The sequence below is a fragment of the Thamnophis sirtalis genome, unplaced genomic scaffold (genome assembly GCF_051295495.1).
Source record: "Thamnophis sirtalis isolate CommonGarterSnake01/CBP01778 unplaced genomic scaffold, rThaSir2_p1.2 scaffold_3, whole genome shotgun sequence".
Lineage (NCBI taxonomy): Eukaryota > Metazoa > Chordata > Lepidosauria > Squamata > Natricidae > Thamnophis > Thamnophis sirtalis.
Window position 1 is genome coordinate 41381701 of NW_028261383.1, and position 20760 is coordinate 41402460.

At 41.0% G+C, this 20760-nt stretch overlaps 1 protein-coding gene across 5 annotated transcripts in view; it reads left to right on the plus strand.

Annotated features, from left to right (window-relative positions):
• The first annotated feature begins 818 nt into the window (after positions 1 to 818).
• Positions 819 to 20760, plus strand: part of PTPRG (protein tyrosine phosphatase receptor type G) — a 722188-nt gene continuing 702246 nt past the window's right edge. For 2 of the 5 annotated variants that reach the window (XM_087708785.1, XM_087708789.1), the window contains exon 1: positions 820 to 1793. In XM_087708785.1, coding sequence (XP_087564911.1) covers positions 1709 to 1793 — 85 coding nt within the window. In that variant the 5' untranslated portion in view covers positions 820 to 1708. Of the gene's footprint in view, positions 1794 to 20760 lie in introns of all 5 variants that reach the window. The other 3 variants (XM_087708788.1, XM_087708790.1, XM_087708786.1) reach the window with 2 other exon arrangements.

The following is a 20760-nucleotide window of genomic DNA, read 5'->3' on the forward strand; positions in this document are numbered from 1 at the left end:
AGCCAGAGGGCCGGGTGCGCATGCGCGGGAGAAGAGTGTCTGTGCGTGTGCGTGGGGAATAAACGTGTGTCCCTGGAAAGAAGGAAAAGGTTGTAAAATAAAGAGTGTGAGAGAAAATGCCTGTAATATTAAATAAGAGTTGCGAGGAAAACAGCGGTCTTGTGCCCTGGCGAGGGTGGCAACGTGTTTGCGTTGAAAGGTTACGCGGTGGCTCTTTTTTATTTTTTAACTGTAAGGTTACACGAAAAAAGCAAGGCAGGTGTGCGCGTTCGCATTCGGAGGAAGCGTGTTTGCACCTTCGGGGACTGGGTAGCCCCGCGCCAGAGATATTTATTATTATCAATAGCGCACGGTGTTGCACGTGTAAACGAAGCCGCTCCTTCCGGCCGAGGCTGACAACTGCTGATGGCCGGTCGTCAGTGGCTCCTACGGCACGCAGTGGGCGCGCGTGGAATGGACTCTCTGAAAAGCCGAGTGGGGGTGGGAAGAGTCTGCACGTGCTCTCTACTCGCTGGAGTGGACGTCGTGTGTATGCGAAGCGTGTGTGTCTGTGTGTTTAGCCGTATGAAGCGCAAGGGCTACGGACGACGAGAGCGTGGGAAGCCCAACGCAAGCGAAGGCACGGCTGGAAACTAGGCGACACCCCGTTTCGCCGGCACCGCTGGATGCGAGAGGCGCGTCTTGCGCTGCCCCTTTAAGAGCCTCGAGTGCGCGCAAAGCCCTCCTCCTCCTCCCCCCTCCGCGCGCCCCCGCCTCCTCGCCTCTCCTTTTCCCTCTCTCTCTCTCCCTTCCGCTCCCGCTCCCTTCTCCGCTTTAAAGTCTCAGCCAGGATCCAGGCTCACATGTTACTTCCTGTATGGAAGAATGGAAAGGTTCCAGCAGCAGCTCCTGCCTGACTCTGCCTCGCCAGCTTTCGCCGGAGCCCCAACTTCCAGCAGCGGGATGGATTGAAAGCAGCTCCGGGCAGCCCGACTCTCCGCCGCCGCCTTTTCCCTTCTTGCTCCGGGCTGCTCCCCATCATTTGGGAAGGGAACAAAAAAACCCTCCCGCTTCTGCCGCGCTCTGAACTGCCGTTCGCAGGGATGCCTTTTCCCCTTTGGCCTGCCGAGAGGCTGCCCGCATGAAGAGTCCGAGCCTGGCCGAGGCGCTTTTTCTCCAGCCATCCCCGTCGCCGCCGGGCTCTTGGCGGCTTGGAGCGAAGTTGTGAGCTCCGGGGCGCCCGAGTTTCTCCCCCCCTGCAGCGGTTCGCTTTGGCTTCCGAGGCCCTTGAGCGGCGCTGCCTCTGCTCAACTCTGGGACTCGCACGTCTTTGCACCCAAGCGGGGTGATCCCAACCCGTGCAACTCGGGGAGCGGAAAGCGAAGAAGGGGGCCGCTGCGTTATTGCGCTTCAGGAGTGCGAGAAAGACGGGAACGGTGCGGAGCTTGGGAAGGGGGGAACGGCCGTCAAAAGAAAATAAACCCAAGAATTGTTCTCCTTTTGTTTGCAGCCGAAGGGGGGGAGGGAGGGAAGTGTGCAAGTTTGGTCGCCCTCCACAAGTTTTGCGTGGGATTTTTTTGTTGTTGCGTGTTGCCTTTTTTTTAAGAGGGGGAATGCGTGTGGGTCTGTGGAATCCTCGCCTTTTTTGTTTTTAAACCCGTTTCAAGAGCGCTCCCCACCCCCCCTCTTGCTTTAATTTTTTCTTCTTCTCCGATGTGCGGTTTTGGACATGCGGAGGCTACTACAACCGTGTTGCTGGATCTTTTTCTTGAAAATTACCATCTCCGTGCTCCATTACGTGGTGTGCTTCCCCGGTGAGTGGCAATCGAAGCGTGGGATGGAGGGGCTGGAAAAAAGAGGCTGGGGGCAGGGAGAGGGAAGGAGGGCGGGCGAGGGCGCCGAGGAACCCCGCAGATGTCGCCCCGAGTCCCGCCTCTCTCTCTTTCTCTTTTACCCCCATTCGGTGGATGAGCCTTTCTCGCTTGGCTTTTTGCACGCCTGTGTGCTCCGCCGTCATTTGTGGCCGGCGGGGCTGTGTACGGTGGTGGGTGGGTGCGGGCAGTTTGGGATTCAAAGGCAGGGACCGAGTGAGAATGCATTGCAGGATTTCCCCCTCTCCTTCTTGGACTATCTCCTCCCGCAGCCAGATTCCCTATCCTCTCCTCCCGGGCAGGGAAAGAAGCCGGCTTTTTCTTAGAGATGAAGCGGCTTCGTTCTCGCGGAAGGTCTAGACTAGAGGCTCCGGTTTGGATGGGGTGAACCGGAGAGAAGGAGACCAAAAGGAGACCTTTGAGCCTGGCTCGTTGCTCTTTGCCGTTTGTTCTCCGTGCAACTTCTGCTCGTGAGATGCGCAGCCTTCCTCGCCCGGCAGTGCCCCTCTTGTGCCTTCGCCCTTCGGCTGGAGCGGTGTGGAGGGGAGGGGGAAAGACCTTCAAACCGGCTGCTCGCTGCGCTTAATGCGGGGTAATGGGGCTTCCCTCCACCCCTGCCTTCAATAGAAAGTGAATGTGTCTGATTTGTTTGGTTCTCCCCGGTGTTGTTTTATCTGCCGCGACTGCTTGCTAATCAGCCTTCCTTGGGGTGCTGCCCAGTGCCTTCCATTATCTTTCTCCTTGAAGTAGCCACAGAGAGAGTACTGTATAATACCTCTTTTTCTCCTAATCCCCCCCCCCTTCCAAACTACTGGTTGAGCTTGGTAAATGGTGTAGGTTTGGCTGGAGAGGAAGAGAAACTCCCTCATTTGAACGTTGGGAGATTCAGCCTTTTTAAAAAAAAGTCTGTTGCCCTAACATGCAATCTGGCTGTCAGAAATTCTTATGTTTCTTTCCTTCTGCATCATCAGACCTGGCTTGCTTTTATTTTGGCCTCTTGGTAGCCTTGCTGAGGTCTTGCATTTGGTGCAGTGCTTACTAGACAGACCCTGAGTGTGGCAGAGACAAAATGCCAGCTGTGGATGTGTGCTTGGTGGTGCTGGTGTGTGTGTGTGTGTGTATGGGGGGGGGACTAAAAAAAATCCATTCTCAAAAATTGGGTGTGCAAACTAGCCTTCAGCCAGGTGGAAATAAGGTGGTGGATTGTATCTATTTTGGAAATCACTGGGTTCTCTCTATTTCTTACCTTGACTTTTGGCTTTTCTATACAGCTGTCGGTGCATTTTTTATTCTATTAAACTTGAAAGGTGTCACACCATTGACCTTGGCAAGGATGGAGAGGAAAGGCATAGAGTTAGAAGAAGGTCAGATCATACTCTCAAGGGTGGAGAGAGGTAACAATTCTGACATTTTAGATAGATGGCCTAAAACCTTGTTCCCTTTAGGGCAGTTCTGGAGTCTAGCCAAAGTCATTTTAGGGTGATGGGCATTTGCTTGACCCATCTGATTTCTGACATGCAGGGTTAATTATGTGTGTGCGTGGGTGCGTGTGTGTGTTTGTGTGTTTGTGAGTGAGAGAGAGAGGGAGGGAGAGATTGTGTTTGCTTGTTCTCGGTAGAAAACATGCACCATAGAAACATTGTTGGAAAAATTCTGTAGTGCAGGATGGATTTCCATTCACCCTTATCCATTTCTAAGCTGATCCCAGAGCTCAGAAAAAGTTAAAAATGTCAGAGAAGCTTAAGTCTCTCTGTGAATGGTTTTCTCACCCCACCTTCATACTGTATACAGTAACACAAATGGGCCAGCAGAGGCACTGCTGAGCTGCTGTCTTTTCTGAACTGCATTCAACACATGTATATCCCAAAGTCTCCCAACATGTGGACACTGATCAGATAATACTACATTTCAGAACAATTCCTAAAACCTACCTCTATTTAAGGGAAGGAAGGGTGTCACCTGCTCTTGCCATTTGCTGTAAATTTCAGTATAGTGTCACATGTGATAGCTCGGCAGACAATGAATGCCTGGAATTTGCTTATTTATTACTAACTGCATAAAATATTCACACAGATGGTTTTGTGACAAATATTCCAATGTTTATCAATTTAACCTTCCCCATTTTTTCTTTATGAAAGAGATGATGACTAGCAAATTTGAATGAAAACATATGTCACTGGTTGGTACATGCAACTTCTTTCTGCTTGTGTCTTGTAAAAAAAAGCTTTAAAATTATTTGTTTCTTACAAATATTTCAAGGATCCTTAGGCTAAGAACTGTAAGGAACAAATCCACATTACTTTGTTCCAACCCCAGAAAATTTAATAGGACTTGTTTCCATTCCACAATTCATGCCATAATGGCACTCTTAAATTAAAAAAAAAAATAGTCTAAGTTTATCAAACTCCATACTGTTCATATTTGTAGCATCCACACTTCTTTCCTGATTTTAATCCCAGTGCATTTTTCCTTAATAGGCAAACTTAATATGAATATGCTAATTTGATAAGCAACTTCTTTTCTTTGTTATGGTTGGCTTAGGTTTTTTTTTTACTTTTCATTAGCACCTCTTTATAGCTATGATTAAAGGTAGAACGCAGATCTTTTTGATGTTATTGTTTATAGTTAATATATGCAGAAGATGAAATAAAAGATGGATAGGGCAAAAAAGACTTGAGAAGCTAAGGTTGCAATTCTTTCTAGCTAAGGAGTAAATTATGTTGAATGTAGTCTTATTTCTTCTAAAACAAATGCATACAGGATTCTATTATAAAGGTTTAAAAACTCAGAGATCGATAACACTAAGGAAAGTTTAATCTTTCCGGAAGCATACCCCTTTTATACCCTTTTCCAGACAATTTAGAAAAAAGAAGGCATGAAAAAAAATCTTGCCTCTGTTTGATATTCTGCTGCTTGTGAGAAAGAACATTTATCTTCTTTGTATTGATTCCTTCTCGATTTCATCCTTCCAAGTGACGCCTTTCTTTCTGACGCTGTTATATATTGTACAGTAATTTCACCTAGAAGGCAGGCTGTGGGAAAACTACAAGAAAACAAGCACTGATGTAAGTTTAATGTGACACTGGTAGAAGACTGGTGAATGTATATCGGTGGAATATAAATTAAGTAGTCCTTTCTGCTGTTGGAAGATTTGGTGCCCATTTTATGGACATTTTGTACAAGGCCCAGCTTACATCTACATGGGCAAATGACACTTAACATCAATCCTGGCTAAGCAAAGGGTCAATATTAAAATGAAGACTCTGTTAATTAAAATTGGTGCATCTTTGTTTAAAGACAAGTTAGTATCTAATGGAGTGTTTTTAATGGTTCTAAAATGAGAGTGGGTATGTTGCTGAAGTGAAGGTTTTGGGCTTGGTGCTAGCAAGTTAAAACATTTAGCAGATAGAATGCCTCTGCTTTACTCTTTGACTTGGAAAAATTGGAAATTTAAAATACCTGAATAGGCACTGATATGGCAACCTCACATTTTTATAGTGCTGTATTTATTTCTTCAGCTAGTTTGGTCAGTATGACAATAGACTTTCTCTATAGTTTTTAGGTTGTTAAATTTAGTCACTCTGGCATGCCTTGTAGTTGACTGCTAGGTTAGAGATGGGATTTCAAATTCCTGTGTGGTTGGAAGGACTGCATTTTGGAAATGGTACTTTTTTGAATCACTGAATTAGTGAGGCCAACCAGAGCATCTGGAAAGTTTTATGAAGAGCCCGCAGGCTAAGCATGGTGGGAGTTGTGATCTAGCACAAATGGAGGGTAGTCGTGTTGGGGAAAAGCTCCTGAAGCTCCCCGTTAAGATCTGGAATAATAAATTATGCCAGATGCAGGGGTATTCTACTATAGGAAGTTAAAAACTGTCAAGGTACTTTATATATATTTATGTGTTTGTGTTTTTATACTTTAAATTAATACAGCTGTTTAGTCACTGGAAAGAAACATAGCTTCTTCAGTTATGGCTTGTCCAATACATCACAGTTGGGTAGGTTTAATTAACATTGAATCATAAACCATGACTAAAAAAAGAATAGCTAGGTTCACACCGTGTTTCATCTCATAAACAAGCATAGTGTGTAATGCCCAGCCCTTATAGTTTGTAAATCAGAGTTTATGGTCTGCAAAACTGATCAGTTACGATCAGTATCAAGAGTCCCAACTTGTGGGCCGCAGTCCACTAGTGGGCCGTGAGGGATTTGCAAGTGGACCATGGAAATGGCTGGTGAACACACGCATGGGACATGCATCCTCACTTGCACGAGCAGTGGGTGAGTATGTGTGCATGCACTCCATTTGCGTGAACAGCAGGTGTGCATGCATGCCGCTCACACAAATGGAGCTGCACGCATGTGTGCTTGCCAGCTGCTTGCATCCCCTCCTTGCTGTTTTGCGAAGTTGGAAACATTGAGGAACTTTGCAGTAAATCAAGTCTGAATTACACATAATATCATATTATATGTGAGTATATGCTTATACTATTTTCAGACATAAAACGATGTTATTGGAACACTGTAAATCTGTGTTTCTCAACCTTGGCAACTAATAGATGTGTGAACTTCAACTCCCAGAATTCCTTAGCCAACATGCTGTCTGGGGAATTCTGGGAGTTGGAATTCACACTTTTTTCATGCTGCCAAGTTGAGAAATACTGCTGTAAATAGTCATGCTGAGATTCCCACAGCACTTTTATCCTTAAAAAAAAAAGAAACTAGAGTCCAAGAGTGATAGAAAGCGAAAATAGGAATTTGCAACGAGAAACCATTCAGGATACCACTGGAGATGACAGGTTTTACAAATGCAGTGACAACAGGTGCTGGAAAAAGAGATTGCAATGTGAGCACATGTGGGTGGAAGGAAGTGTAAGATCCTGGAGTTGGCTGTGAGAGGAGAGAAGGCAGACTGAATAATAAGAAATAACCAGTTTTGCTGCTTTTACCTAAAAAGTTAAAATGAGCAATCCTTATTGATTAACCTGCAAGCTCATAATTCTTAAGACAAAAAATCAGCCAATGTGTAACTTGTAAGGCTAACAACAAGCAAAAGGCTTCCTCTTAATATGAGCATCCATTGCTACATTGTGGTTCATACTTATTATGAAATATTCTTGCCTGAAATTGTTGGGCTTCCCTTCACCTATTTTTTTTAAAGGTTGTGCTAGAAATGTATGCAATTTTTGTTGCATACATGGGGATGGTGTAAATAAATGTAATATTAGTGACAATAGCTGCAGAAATTGTCAGTCATATTAAGATCATTTAGTAATTATTCAACTCTCTAATTTTGAATATTTGGGGGGCACAGTTTCATTTAGGTGCAGTCCATTATGATCAAAGGGATTTGAACAAGATGCTTTATAACAGGAGTGTAAAATAGGTGGCCCGCAGACCGGGTGCATCATGCGCAGACCAGGCCCACCCCAGGTCCGTAAATGAGAAAAGCATCACGAAATGTCACGTGATGGCAACGTGACACAACGAGTTTGGCACCCATGCTTTATAGGATGAAGACTTTGATAACTGCAGGTTCTGTACCAAGCCACACTTTTTCAATCGGTTTTCTAGTTCAGTGTTTTTCAACCACTGTGCCGCGGCACACTAGTGTGCCGTGACATAGTGTAAGGTGTGCCGTGGGAAAATTACTTTATATATAGTCAATATAGGCACAGAGTTAATTTTTTTTAAACATTTTCTAATGTGGTGTGCCTCGTGATTTTTTTCAGGAAAAAAGTGTGCCTTTGCACAAAAAAGGTTGAAAAAACACTGGTCTAGTTTATCATATATTCAGCTGTAAATCATGGATTATTTTAAACTGGTAAACTATCCATTAAGAGATATACATAGCAAAGTAAAACTAAAGAACCTAAAGAGTATGGATTACTGTACTGCAATGATTCATTTAAATAGTATTTTGCAATCTCAGTAGTTTATTCAACAAATGTTGGTTAAACAGAGGCTTAACACATTATGTAGATCCTCCCTTGGAGTTAGTTATCTAAATATTCTTAAATTTAAATTTCTTTGGTATAGAAAGGTTTTCAGCAGATGGCAGCATCTAGCCACCCTTGGCTGATTTTTATTTTTATTTAAATGGGGTTTCAGATTTGGCTAGTATTAGGATAGGAGGCCACTAGGAAACCCTTGAGGTGAGACCCAGAGTGGAAGTTGAAAATCATCCCAGAAGACAGCATGATAAACCCACTTCCATGATGCTGTCAGGAAAACGACGTGCAAATTTCTATTTAATCAAAAGACTCATGGAAAGGAAAAAACATTTTTTCAACAAAATATTTGCGTCCCTTCTATTCAATAAGATTAAATCTAGGGAAATCTAGTTTAAATAATTTTGAATTGGCTTACATAGCCTGTGTGGTAATTTTTTTAAAGAAAAGTATTGGCTTTGCAATATGTATTTTGTTAGGAACTTCATTTATTATTTCACTCTTTCCCTTGAGGACTGTTATTGAATTGTTTTGGAGCACATATGCAGTTTTTGAGGCAGATTTATTACAATTTGAAAGATTCTGCCTAGTCGAGATTTTTTTTTTTGTAGTTTTACCTTTCTTACAGTATCCGTAAGCGTTTAAAAGCCAGTTCCTTGCATCTTATTCACGTAAGCTATTTAAGTTCCTTTTTAAAAAAATGTGCTTGAAATGCGGACTTACTTAAGACTTTTGAACAACAAAAGGATTTGGGATGTCCTTTAGAAAGCATGGAATATAGAATATAGAGGGTCCTCCAAAGATTTGTCTTGGCCCCAGAGCTTGTTGGAAATGACAGATCTTACATTTTAATGACTGCTTTTTCTTTTCCCCCTCACGCGCTTCGTTTTTCTGGAAGTGTCTAATGAAGTCCTTGAAGATTAAGAATGTCAAGTATCTCTGTCTTCTTTCCTAGGCAGTAGACATGAACTTGTAAGCAGGCTTCAGAAGAAGCAGTGGCTGAGGGAAGACTTTTGATATCGCCTAGCAAGTTTATGGAAGCTGGCGCTATAGTTAATGATGCAAAGATGTAGCTTTTGAAACCCTGCACAGTCTTAGAAGCTGAGTATCACAATAAATATAGCTTGGAAAGTGAGAAAAAGGGTTTTTGCACCCAGGCTAGTGTGAAAATATTACATCTGGTTTTGGTTTGTGCATGTAAGGCGTGGAACGGCTAATTGCTAGTTATAGAGTTTATTATTAAGCATATATATCTATATATCCATGCCCATTGATATATTTGTATGATCCATTATTTGAAGATGTTACTTTTCAGTGCTCCTTTGAGGTTTTTTTTAAAAAAATAAAAGATTAATTTGATGAAGAAAATGCATTGTTTCCATGTGGAAAATAGCCATCACTCTCCACCCAACTTGATGGTCTGAATGCAATATTTTGGCTAGAAGAAATAAAATGCTTAAGTCTCAGCAGGAAGAAAAGAGGAGAAAGAAATTATCATTAGAAAAATTATCAGATACGCATCAGAAATGCTTATGATTCATGGTATGCTTAGAGTACCAATGTTCTACCAGCTGAATTTGGGATGTTGTATTGCCAAATGCCTTTTTAATAGAAACCTTTGCTTTTAAAAAAAATAAAATCACACTACATATAGTCTGGTACTTTGTATTCAGTTATAAGAGAAAAAAGCTAAGATTCTATCTGGTGTGATGAGAACTGCTTTTTCATACCCGTGGATTTCAGAAATCCTGCCAGTTCCAATTTTAAATGTTCTATTGCTGGTCCAAACTACTTTGGTAAGTGTGGGTAAGTGATTTTCATATTGATAAGGATATGACTAATTTTCAAATCCATCTTGACATCACAAAAGAGAATGAGGAGAAGAGGCTCGTGTTTCCTTCCTATATTCAGTTGCCCGAATATAGATTTCTCATTTGAAGGTGAAATGCTCATTGGAATTCTTGTATTATAATCTTAAAACTCTTTCTAATCTAATCAGAGCTCTAAAAGACTAATGCATTGGATTAACTGTTTCTAATCCAGGTAGCTACATTAAGTCTGACAATAAGATGCTTAGCTTTAGATAACTTAATTCTAGGTGACTGGACACTGTCTGTATCCAAACAATTTTGTTTTTTTAAGATACAGTGGCTGGCTGCTCTCAGTAGCATCATATGCTGCTCTTCTTAACATTCTTTGTCTTAAGGACTAAGGTTAACCAAAAATTGGTAAACTACTAGATCTGACCCCCCCTCTGTTATAGCCTTTAGATTTCCCCCTTTCGTTTTTTAAAAATTGGACCATCAAAACAAAGCTTCCTCTACTTTACATATAAAATGATTTATTTTTAAAAAGCAATTTTAAATTAAATTTAAATAAAACCCATTCATGCAATGGGTGGCTACATACATTTGAGAAAACAAAGAAGCTTCCAATGGAGTTGGCAGAGATGGCAAAACTGACTATTTTTTGGCCAGAGATGGCAAAACTGATTACTCCGATTAAAGAGAAGAATTTATCTAGTTACTGTATGTTTCTACTTAAAAACTGCTTCTGGACTTTTGACCTTAAACTGAAAAAAACAAAAACTTTGATTTTAAGTTTTGAGGATTGGAATGATTTTGTTGCTATAATTGGCTTGAAATACTGTGAAATTTTAAAGCAAAAGGTTGAGAGGTTGTTTTTTTGTACTGTACTGCACTGAAAAATGTCTTCCCTTCTCTTTGAGCCCTTCTCTCTCTTAGCTTGTATCATTTTGTATTTTTATCTTACAATAAAATTCAATAAAGTCTCAATAAACAAGCTTACACGAATACTTTCAAAATTGGTGATTGGTTCCACTTTGTGTAGGTTTTAATACATATATTAAATATACATGTATAATCTGTTGAAAACTGTATATAATCAATTTATTTTGTAAACCAGAGGTCCCCAACCTTTGTGGCTTGGCGGCCCAGGAAAAGTAAGGGAGACGGGGACTGGGCAGTGCAAGCTGTGGGCTGGTGCATATGTGTGCACAGCTTAATGTGTGAGCAGTGGGCTGGCTTACACGTGCATGCGCGGTTGCCCACTCACACAAGTTGATCTGCACACACGCACATGCACGCTCTGTCTTGTCACTCATGCAGCCCTGTTACAAATAGGCCATGGCCTGGTAGTAGGCCACAGTTGTAAACAACTGGATAGTTATTTTTAAATTGTTTAATAAAATTAGACATAAGCGGTATTGCTGATCTACAATTCCTAGAATGTCCAGTAGCAGAGGTAATAGTGATGATGTTGGCAACTCTATCAACATCTGGGTGGTCATCAGGTCACCATCCCTGCCTTAATAAAATGTAGAAATATAGTTTGATGTCTCCCTTTGTTGTTAGTGCTATGAGGTAGAAGCCAGGTTCACCTCAAAGATTCCTTTTTTTTTTTTTCCCAAAGCTCAGTTTTCTAATTTATTAAAATGGCCATTTTGAAAGGTTAACGTCTTGAGTTCTATGTTCCTGATTGCAGTTTTGGCCAAAGCTTAAGTATGCAGGCTTTGAAATTGCAATCTTTTTTTTCTTCATTTATTGCTGTTTTTAAAAATCTTGGAACATATATTAGAAGGTTATACTTTGTGTTTTAAAAAATCCCTTACATTTCTTGCTCTTCTCTTTATTGGCTTTCTTTGCAGTAATAAGAAACAAACAAGCAATTCATAGCCTGTTTCTTGTAACATTGAGAAAATCTGCTTCGAAATATTACCATGGGGAAATCTTGCCTTCTGATAATGCACAACCAGAGGCCACTATTTCCAAAAAGGAAGTAGATAGGTTGTCCATCAATAGCGAAATGCTTTTCATAATGATTATCAATGAAATCTCTTTGGCAGACGTCATTCTGTTACTAATGGTCTTTTTCCTTGAGGGATGGATGGTGGGCAGGCAGCATGCCACAATGGGTTTTATCCAGCCACTGTTTTTTTTTTTTAAATTTTCTCGATGTAACATGTCTTTTCATGGTTCTATGATGGACCTCCCCAGGGGTATTTACAACCCAGATCCTACTGCTGTGGGGCACAATGGCTAAGCAGTTAAAGACACTGAGTTTGTCAGCTGGAAAGCTGATGGTCCGGGTTAAAGACCTGAGTGCTGCACGATTGGGTGAGCTCCCGTTACTTGCCCCAGCTCCTTCACACCTAGCAGTTTGAAAGTATACAGACGCAAGTAGATAAATAGGTACCACTTTGGTGGGATGATGTGCCTTGGTGTATAGTCATACTGGCCACATGACCACAGAGGTCTTTGGACAATGCTAGCTCCTTCAGCTAAACAGATGGGTACTGTGCCCTAGAGCAGTGGTCCCCAACCTTTTTATCGCCGCGGACCAGTCAGCCTTTGATAATTTTACCGTGGCCCGCTGAGCGCGTCGATGACCAGCGCTAGTAGCGTAGCCTTGCGCAGGCGCAGTTCAGTATGGCTAGCGTAGATAGCGTAGCACAAACTGCGCCTACGCAAGGCTACGCTACTAGCGCTGTCTATGCTAGCCCTACGTAGCTGCGCAGGCGCTCTTAGGTTTTTTTCAGGAATCGGCCGGCCGCTGCAGCGATCATGGCCCCCGGCCGCTGCAGCGATCATGGCCCCCGGCCGCTGCGCGGCCCGGTGCCAGGTACTCCACGGCCCGGCACCGGTCCGCGGACCGGGGGTTGGGGATCACTGCCCTAGAGAGAGACACGAATGGATTGCGGAAATGTTTACTATTACCTTTTTTGATTGCTGATCCCTAGTCATGTGACTGTCAGATACTTGGTAGCTTTTTATGGCAATATTGTTTGCAGCATCCTGCAGTCACATCAAGGCATTTACTTCCAGTTTTCACCAAAAATGATTTAGAGCAATCAATTGGTTTGCTTAATAACATGTCACAAAAAAAAGCCATAAATTGGATTGGTCATATGGATGGCCACCTTTACAACAGACACAACATTTGACCATAATGGGCAAACTATGTTATGATTGTAAGTCGAGGACTACCTATGTTCTAACACATATTGCATTAAAACTTACGATTTTGTCTGCTGGTGCACACCCAGGACTGATTCGATTAGGAAGACCATGGTACCTATGCATGGTAAATGAACTTGTCCACGGCTACCCTCCGTCCAAACATGTCTTCTACTTGTTTGCCCTATGGCTTTCTTCAAAATGGCGGCTTTCCTGTTGGCCTGATAGGACTTTTTGCTTTTTAAATTTTATTTTTAAGGAAATGTTTATTAACAATTGGCTGCCCAACGTATTTGAATGAACACTATAAACTGGTTAACTATGATTGACATGAATGTGAAAGCATCCAAAGCATCATTGGATGGCACCCATGGAATATCCCTGTAATGAAAGATCATAATTTACTGAATACCAGTTCCTGAGAAATGTCAGCATCATTACAATGTGGCCAGTGCTTCACAAGATGGCAGCTGTTTTGCTATATCATTATGCAAGCAATGGCTGAAAAAAAATCCAAGCCATAGGCTACTTCATTGTTAGGCATTTTAGCAAACAAGAGCGCAAGTATCTTTGATATAGGAATTCTGTGATTAGAATTTTGTTTCAGAAGGAGGAAAAGAAAACAACCCCACAGGAACAAGCATAATTACAACCAAATGCCAATGTGAAATTTGGTGCTCCCAAAATATCTCCCTTTAATTTGGGGACACACTGGCTATTTTGTATTCCTGAGTTTGGTAAACAGAATAGTTAAAAGAGAAAGATCAAAAAGAACCCTGTTAGATTTGACTGCTTTCTCCATCTTTGGAGAGCAACATACAAGGTCTGTTTTGAATTTTGTGGTTGCGTCCTTTTATTAGGTAATGACCAATTCCTGCATTCCACAGTGAAGTGACCCAAACTGAACCTGAGTTCAGGCAACTTGTCCAGCCTTCTTCTCTTCACCCCACGCTAGGAATTACGAGCACAATGTGTATGTTGATTCTAAATGCACCAAAGAGTCGGAGGGCTTCACCAAGTTTTATCAAAGTGTTCATTGTGCTGTTCATAAGTGCTTAGTGCTGTTTGGTCATCTGGAGCTACAGATCCTGATTAGGCAACAATCAGATGAGAGGGTTGTCCCGAGACGGGCTGTAACATCGACAAGCTCAGCAAACTGAAGCCAGAACAAAGTGACTCTTAGGGTTTTGCAATATGAACAGCTATAGATTAGATTTATTTACTTAAAAAGCAACCTGTGTGTCAGTACATGGTGATGTGGAACACTATGTTGATGTGCAAGGTAGTCCCTAACAATCTTAAATTGCATAGAAGTGTGTGTGTGTGTGTGTGTGTGTGTGTGTGTGTGTGTGTATGCCGGTGGTAACATTTGACTACTGTGTTTCCCCGAAAATAAGACAGGGTCTTATTTTCTTTTAACTCCCAAAGTGAACAATTAGCTTTATTTTCGGGGAGGCCTTATTATTTTTGAGGTGCAGGAGGCAGTGAGTGTGGTCACCTCATGGCTGCTGCTGTGTTGCAATATTTGTGGGAAGGACTTATTTTCAGGGGAGGATTTATTTTAGCTTATGCACTCAAAAGCCCAATTGGGCTTATTATCCAGGGAGGTCTTATTTTCAAGGAAACACGGTTCTATTGTCTTTGTTAGGAGGAAATGTAGCATAGATATGGGGAAAATTGATAACTTAGCCTACATATTTTGGTACAATCAAATGTAATAGAAAATGCTTTAAACCTTCAGTTGACTAAAGGTGACTGCAGAGATCAATATGTATGGACCCATCAGGTGATGACTATGGCATGTGGAAGGCTGACTTGGAACTTAAAAAGATAATAAAGAATGTCAATTAACAAATGAAATAAAAGAAGTAGATATGCTATATGGCTAGGAAAGTAAGAGAAAGGGGAAGAAAACCTCTTCACCGGTAATCAACTCCTAGATAATCAGGGATTAAACCAGACAGACAAATTGTAAACAACAGCCTAATCAAAGAACTACCAAAAATAAAAGCAACACCACCAATATTGTTCTATATAAACAAAGACCAAGCCTCACTTCCTTCTAACATTTAAGATCTTCCCTAGTTGAGTAACCAAATGTCTGCAAGCAAACTAAGGAAGCTCAAAGAAGACCAAGGACCACACCAGAGAATGTAATTGGAAGCTTGCCTGTTCCTGTGGAGAAGAGGTGAGCATACATGCTAGGAGGCTATAGTATTAATTATAAGTGAAAGGTCTAAAACATACATGAGAAAATACGAATGGGTGTCAGTTAAATTGATGCTTATGATTAGAGGAACCATATAGCTCCATCGAACAGTGAGAGAATTAGTGAATGTGATCTAGGTGGAAAAATATTCTATGAATGTATAGGTGGGAGTGAAATGAGGTACAGAAATAATGATTGGGTCATTCAAAATTCCAAGAATCGCTGCAAATGTTGACTTTTGACCATTTATTTAGAAAATATCTAATTAGATCAGGTGTATCCAACCTGCAGTCCATGGCCAATACAGCCCTACACGATAATAAACTCTTCACATCATTATGTAATTTATATACATTAATTATATATTTTATATATGGCCTCTTCCTCTTCACTCAATGTAGTCCAGGCAAACCAAAGGAATGGATGTGCATGGATTCGACTATGTAGTTTAATAATATACATAAACATGACAAATAAATAAACACCTGAAAACATGGGTTGAGTTTGGTCTTTGTGGTGAAAAATTGAGAGAATTGGCATAGCATATAAGGGTGGAATTGTAAAATTATATGATAGTGTCAGTCATGGATCTTGGAAAAATTGTAGAGAAAGAAAAAGTCCTTGGGTTACAGTAGTGGTCCTAACCTTTCCGGCTCCATGGACTAGCAGTGGCGGTGGGGAGGAGTGGATAGTTTTGTGCACATACACAAAGTTTGTGCAAATGGAGCTTCCTGCATTTGCTTGCCACTTGTGCAACCTGGTTGCCAACGGCCACGGACCAGGTGTTGGGGACCTCTGGATTATAGGATTGTCATTGCTAAGTAATACAGTTATAAAGTGTAATATCATGTGCCCGCATCACTTAATGAAGGCTGTCTTGGTTGCTATTGGTAACCCCAAGATAATGCTGTTTAAATGGGAATAGATGGAAACTCCAGATAAGGAGCCATGGGGATGATGAGTGAATTCACGTACCAGTGCAGGTCTCAAATCAGTATGATATGTAAAAAATGAGGATGGGAAAAAGTTAATGGTGTTTACAAAGAAAATTGAAGAAATGTTAATGTAGTATAAAATGGTTGTGCAATTAATACAGATGTGAAGACTGGATTTGCCTGGTAATTAGAAGGATGCTGCTATTCCTAAAGAGAAGGTGGCAAGAATGAATATAAAGACAACAGGATAGCCATAATTCTGACTAAATTCTGTTGGTGATTGTGGGACATTTGGGAAGTATGATGAAGCTTTTTGCTGGCTAGGAGGTATACAAGTCACATTTTCGATCTTCAGCGAGTAATTGAGAAATGAATGTGAGATATGAAAGAAAGCATTCTGTACGTGCATTGATTTAGAAAAGGCATATCATAAAGTAAGTGGACTTGAATATTCTCCACGAATGTGAAACTGAGGATTGGTTGCAGAGTGCAAAAAGGTGATACAATGGAACGCATGAAAATGAATGCTTAGCAACAGGCTCAAAGCTGTGATGGATTAAGACAAAGCTTAATGTCTTTCTGACTTAGATTGTATAGAAGTATGTAAAGGGAGTTTTTGGTTCAGATTTGTCATTTGGATATGTAAACGTAGGTGTACTTTTGTATGCAGATGATCCTATAGGTTCTAGTGGTTAAGGCAGGAGTGTCAGACTGGATTTCTTCAAGGGCTGGATCAGCACTATAGTTCTCTGTGGGCTGACAGGGTGGGAAGCGGGAGGGGGGAGTTGGGATGGACTCCTCCTGCACCACTCTGCTAGTCAGAAACGGACCATGCGGAGGGCCCGTGATGCCCGTTTTGGGCTTCTCGGTCTCCAGCACTCTGCCTGCCAAAAACGGGCCGCATAGAGGCCCCATGAGGCTCCCCCATGGCCTGTTTTCAGCCTCCACGGCCTTCTGTAGCACTCTGCCGGCCAAAAACAGTGGCCTCGCGGGGCTTCTGCCCCTCCTGTTTTTGGCTGGCAGAGGCACCAAGTGCCGTGCCTTTGATATTCCCAGGCTGGCCCCACAGACCAGATTTAAGCACCCTACGGGCCAGATCCTGCACGTGGGCCTTGAGTTTGACACTCCTGGGTTAAGGCATCAGGCAAGAAAGGAGGGGATCATGAGTTCAAGTCCTGTCTTAGCCAGCTGGGTGACCCTGGGCCAATTACTCTCAGCCCAACCCACCTCACAGAATTGTTGCGGGAAAAATACAAGGAGGAAGGTTTGTTGGATATGTTTGTTGCCTTGAGTTATTTGTAAAAATAATAAAGGTGGGGCAGAAGCAACCCCAGTGATTTGCAGTGCATTTTAGATCATGCAATGTGGTAAACTGTATAGATCTGAAAATGATTGTATTGGAAACCATGGTAGTTGCATTTGACAGGGAAAACTTGAATTTTCCAAACTTGAGAAGACTTGTAAAAAAAAAAAACCTAGAGGAAATAGATGTGAGTAACTTGATAAGCTGTTGAGATGAGAAGATGAGAAAATGAAATTTCAGTGCATGCAGGTGGGAAACTTAGTATGTAGTTTGTGGTCTGTTGCATGGAAATATGCTTGATAATCAAAAACAGCTGATTAAGAAATTATTTTTCTGCTTACTTTGTTATAGACAAGTTGAATAAAAGCTGAATGCAATAGATATAGGATGTGAAGTAATCAAAGGATCCAGAATCAATGGATGCTGAATGCATATGGGATGAATAGGAAGATGAGTGTCCAGTACAAAAATAATGGATTGAGATGTTTTGGGCACATAGAATAAATGAGGATTTAAACTGAACAATACAGTATAGAGGAAAGGAGAGGCAGATTTTTGTCATGGTTTGATGGAGTTGATGGCATCCTCAGAAAGTAAGCAAAGGCACTGTATGAAATAGTGAAATAGGTGAAACAGGTGAAACAAGAAATATAATTTAGAACAGCAGGTATTGTAAACATTATAAATAAAATTTAGATGTATTCCATATTTTTTTCCTTCCTCTTTTGACTACTACTACTACTACTACTACTACTACTACTACTACTACTACTACTACTCGTTGTTGTTGTTGTTGCTGTTGTTGTTGTTGTTGTTGTTATTATTATTATTATTATTATTATTATTATTATTATCTGGATTCCAAATGAACTTGGTGGAAACACCATGGAATCATGTGAGAGGTATGCTTGTTTGTATTTAAAACATTTAAAAAAATTTCAAATGTAATTTGCATTAAAAATACGGAACACAACATAATAAAGAACCTAGTACAATTGTAACATAACAAGATAATAAAGGAGCAGCATAAATAAATTAAATTTCCTAGTCTAGGGAGATATCTTGCAATTGAGAATATATTTTTTTAAAAATCTTTCATGCTTATGGAAATAGGGGTGGATTGTCCAGGAAAGAGTCTTCAGATGAAGATAATTTTAATAGATGGATTTGTTCCAGCAATTCCAGCAATTCAATATACAGCTATAAATATTCTCTTCTGTTCCAACAGAAGAGAATATTTGTAGCTCAATGTTGAATTGGGTCCTTGGCTCTTTCTGAGCTTGGTTCTTTTCTTACAGACATTTCATTACCCAACTAGGTAATCGCATCAGTGCTGGAAGAGAATGGGATTTGCTCTCTGTTTATATACAAGACTTACATTCTGCTTGATTGGGATACTGTACTAACTCAGACAAACAATCCAACAGCCTAATCAATGAACCATCAAGGAACACTCCCACCAGCACCAATGGGACAACCCCTTTGTAAATAAACAGACACAAAGCCCCACTCCAATCTAACATTGATACCTAGTTTGGTAGTGAAACGTTTGCAATAAAACCTCCAAGCTCAGAGAGCACCAAGGACCCCATGGATTTGTTCATTTAGATAGAAGGTAGAGGTCAGTGGTGGGATTCAATTTTTTTTACTACCGGGTTCTGTGGGCGTGGCTTGGTGGGCATGGCTTGGCCGTGGCAGGGGAAAAATACTGCAAAATCCCCATTCCCTCCTCACTCCTTGGAGAAGGTTACTGCAAAATCCCCATTCCCTCCCCACCTCACTAACCTGCTTTCCAGCTCCATTCTCCTGTTCAGGGCAACAGAAGAAGATCAGCTGGGAGGCAGCAGGGGCGGGGCCAGCCTATTTGCCAGTTCTCCAAACTATTCAAAATTTCCGCTACCGGTTTCTCCAGAACTTGTCAGAACTGGCTGAATACTACCTCTGGTACAGGTACTATTGTTTGGTTACATTTAGTCTCTGAATTCCTTTTAAGACTTGTCTCCCTATTCGTTGGTATTAGTTCTCTTTTGTGTTTTTGTGTAGTTTCTGTGTTAATGCTTATACCAGCTTTGAACTATGGGTATGTGGAAGAGTCCCTTTCTGAACAAAGGAAACTTGGGATATAGATATTTGTTTGTTATAATCAAGAGCAATGATGTTGAGTTGAGCCATACTTTTCAGATTCTCAAAAGTAATGCATGTAGAGTTCATTTCCCCCTACCATTTGTAGTCTATGGTATATAAATCAATCTGTGTTATGAAAGGCCAATTTGGGCAAATAAATAAATAATAATTTATTTATTATTAATAATTTATTTATTAATAATTTATTCATCAATAATAATTTATTTATCAATTATTTATTTATTTCCAATGCCTGATGGGTGAAGGAAAAAAAAACCTATATAGGAAATGGCTTTCTTACCTATTTCAAATGCAGCTTGCAAAGCCATAACTTAAACCTGCTTGTTGATGGCTCTTGCATCATATTCTAATTGGTGAGAATAACTAAATGGAGTTTCTAAAATTAGTTGTTTGTTTTTCATTTCTTCCATACCCAAGGGTCTTGCATCAGACTATATGACTTGCATGTCAGTATTCCAGTTCAACACCTTTTCTCTTCTTTAACTATTTAAGTAAGTGTTAACATATGTAAGTTTAGTGACAGTGTTTTCAGCAGCTGCGATTTGCCTTCAGATTGTTTCTTACTACATTGTTAATGCATAGTAGAAGTGTTTTTATTGTTTACAGTGAATAAATTCACTGTTAAAGTTTGTAAACCCAAAGCTGCAAAATGTGGCACCCTTTAATGTTTGTTCTCTTAGGTTAAATACAGGACCCTGTTCCCACAAACAAATTGATCAAATTGTGCTTTTGGAGCATTAGATTTTTTTGAAATCCCAAATCAGTGAAGTAAATATTCTAACAATTTGGATAAAATTATGATTCCCCCCCCCAGTGGGATTAAGATCCCTAGGTTTACACAAGAATTTCTCACCTTCCCAAAAGCATTTGGGAAAGTATATTTTTCATCTGTGGGCTCCCTTCAGAGAATCTGGTTTCAGTGGGATAAATTGTCAATTGTGTAGCATATCTAGGATGTAGATTTGCAAAAGTAATCTGAACCAAATGCTGTAACATTGGATGCCACTGGAGGAGGCACAGAGTGGTCAGGAGTTTTTCAGATTTACTGTCACTAGCCTGGGAATATAATTCAGCCTGGCCCCAGAGGATCCCCTTCTGTCTACCGTACTTAATGGTAGAATTCTTTGGATTCTTTTCTGGAACATTTGTACCCATATGGTGCGAGGGATATGGAAGGAGTGGCTCACATGTTACGCTATTCCTACAATAAGGGTTAATAAGACTTTATTACCTCCTGACAGGCCCTGAAAATCACTGTGTATGGCATCTCCACTTTCCAGAAAGAATATGTTGTTGGCTGTTACTAGATTTTGTCCAGGGGCTGCCGAAATTTTTCCAAATGCTGGCTACGTTGACATAAATTAGGATATCCACATTGTGTCTTTGGTCCAA